Source organism: Penaeus japonicus, unplaced genomic scaffold, assembly GCF_977035675.1.
Source record: "Penaeus japonicus unplaced genomic scaffold, GWHDUDI00000001_assembly GWHDUDI00000019, whole genome shotgun sequence".
NCBI classification, from domain to species: Eukaryota; Metazoa; Arthropoda; class Malacostraca; order Decapoda; family Penaeidae; genus Penaeus; species Penaeus japonicus.
Genome location: NW_028234421.1, coordinates 18,584,794 through 18,587,293, shown reverse-complemented (window position 1 = coordinate 18,587,293; position 2,500 = coordinate 18,584,794). Strand labels below are relative to the sequence as shown.

The following is a 2,500-nucleotide window of genomic DNA, read 5'->3' as shown; positions in this document are numbered from 1 at the left end:
TATATATATATATATATTTATATATATATAGAGAGATATACATTTACATATATGTATATGTATTTGTATATATATATATATATATATATATATATATATATATACATATACATATATGTATATGTAGAATGTTTATATATATATATAATATATATATATATATATAAATTATATATATATTAACATTTACATCATATGTATATGTAAGTTTTGTATATATATATATATATATAAATATACATATTCATATATTATATGTATATGTTATGTATATAAGTATAGATATATACCATATACATATATGTAAATGTATATGTATTTGTATATATATAGAATATATATATATATATATATATATATATATACATATACATATACATATATATACATATATATACATATATACATATATATACATATAGATACATATATATATATATATATATATATATATATATATATATATATATATATATACGTATATGTATGTAAGTATGTATGTAGAGAGAGAGAGAGAGAGAGAGAGAGAGAGAGGTGGGAGTTAGAGACATACAAACACAGAGACAGACATACAGACAGAAAAAGAGAGACAGATAGATGGATGGAGGATAGATAGATAGATAAACAGATCTCGAGAGAAAACATCTTTCCTTGTATTTCCCCATATGTCATGTAGGCTTGTCAAATAGAACGATCGCGTGTTTATGATGCAAACTTTGTAAGCACTGCACTTACGAATATGAATTTTGATGCAGCAATAGAAGATATTATGACATATAAACAAACGGTAAAAGACATAGTTAAATACCATGTGGCATATAATGCAGACACAGGCTATAAACCTTATAGAAAATGCAATCAAATCACAATTCACATTATCTAATAATATCGTATTTCGTATAACCATGAATCGACAAAATTAAGTCCCTTCAAGACCTAAACAGGATTGTATAATTCTAACAAACACAATTGGCAGGTGCTAGTAAATGAAATTACATTCTAGTGTTAGTGCAAACCTCGATGTATTTGTTACTCCAAATAACTCTGGACACTAAATCAACCGTGTGTATGATTGCTTTGTTCATTAGAATTAAGAGGTCATTGTGCTATGCAATTTGTATTGAGAGAACTGTAGAGATAAAGGAGAGTTTTTTTGTTTGTTTGTTTGTGTGTATAACGAGAACTAAGCTTCTGGTCTGAGTGAGATAAGGGTCAATAATATCCAGAGCTTTCAGTAGATATATGAGTAGCAAGTTTGTGTGTGTGTGTGTGTGTGTGTGTGTGTGTGTGTGTGTGCAAGCAGATAACTTTTGCAAGTATACGTTTTAAGGAATTACAAACGTGCCCATTGCTCAGTGGTGTGAGTGCGTGTGTGTGTGCAAAGCCTATTCTCTCTTGCATTTCTAAACAGACCCGCAACCTAATTAAGTCCCTTGTTACGTGACGCTCCATCTTGCGGTCGCGTGGGCTTCTGAATCACATCATCGTGAGAGCCTCGCTTGAATCCGACGAAATCTGTGCACATCAAAGCCTCGAGCCACGTTCCATTGCCTTGCCTCCATTAGCGAATCCCTTTTTGATAAGCAAGGCTCGCGGTCATCCGGATTAGCAAATCTCGTTCTTCTGTAAAAGTATGACTCTATTATCAGCAACATTTATCCGGTAATACAGTACGTGCGTGAGAGGCTGAAGATACTGCAGTGATCTTTTTTTTTTTTCAATTTGTTCGGATTGCAAAAATGTGCAACTGAGATAGGTCATTCATTTTCGTAATCGCTTCTTTCGAACTCATTGTTCATTACGCAAATTGCAGCTGACCTGATCTTGCAACTTTCGAGTTCATCTTCATCTATTGGGCCCCGTCAGCTGATTGGGTGTGGCGTGTAGAGTTGGCTGAGTTTCGATACTTTGCTAAACTTAGCGGTTGATTTGATGCACGGTCGGTGGTGTTGCCAGGTCTTAATGAGCTGAATAAGCAAATAGCGATTTTAGGCTACAACACCTTGAGTAGCAAAGCGCTAAATTTCTCCGTTTTCTTTGCCACAGCGGATACTAAATCCACAATAATTAAGTTCGGAACAATTACACAATAAAGGTAACTTGACTCACAAAACACACACCTAACTTAAATAACATAGATTCTAAATCTTGAGACTTCAGGAAAACAAGAATTTACTTACATATATTTACTTACATTTACTCTACTGACTTGCAACAATTTTTCTTACTGACCTGAACTGTTTCATCTTGTCTGAGGTAGCGGCTTCTTACTGGCTGGTACCTGCGACGGAGAAATTCAGTTAGGTTGGTTCAGTGAGTGAAGGACTGAAGGAAGGACTTTGGTGGTGGTTGTGGTGATTGTGATAGTGGTGGTGGTGATGGTATTGTTGTGGTGGTGGTGATGGTTGTGGTGGTGGTGATGATGTTGATGGTGGGGATGATTGTGGTGATGGTGATTGTGATAGGGATAGTGGTGATGGTGGTAGTGATAGTGGTGATT

The 2,500-nt window shown here is 34.1% G+C and overlaps 1 protein-coding gene across 1 annotated transcript in view; it reads right to left on the bottom strand.

Moving 5' to 3' along the window:
- LOC122259969 (uncharacterized) overlaps nt 1-2,500 on the bottom strand; it is a 67,522-nt gene that overhangs the window by 53,551 nt on the left and 11,471 nt on the right. The window contains exon 2 of the mRNA XM_086547124.1: nt 2,233-2,281. Coding sequence (XP_086403250.1) covers nt 2,233-2,281 — 49 coding nt within the window. The remainder of the gene's footprint in view (nt 1-2,232; nt 2,282-2,500) is intronic.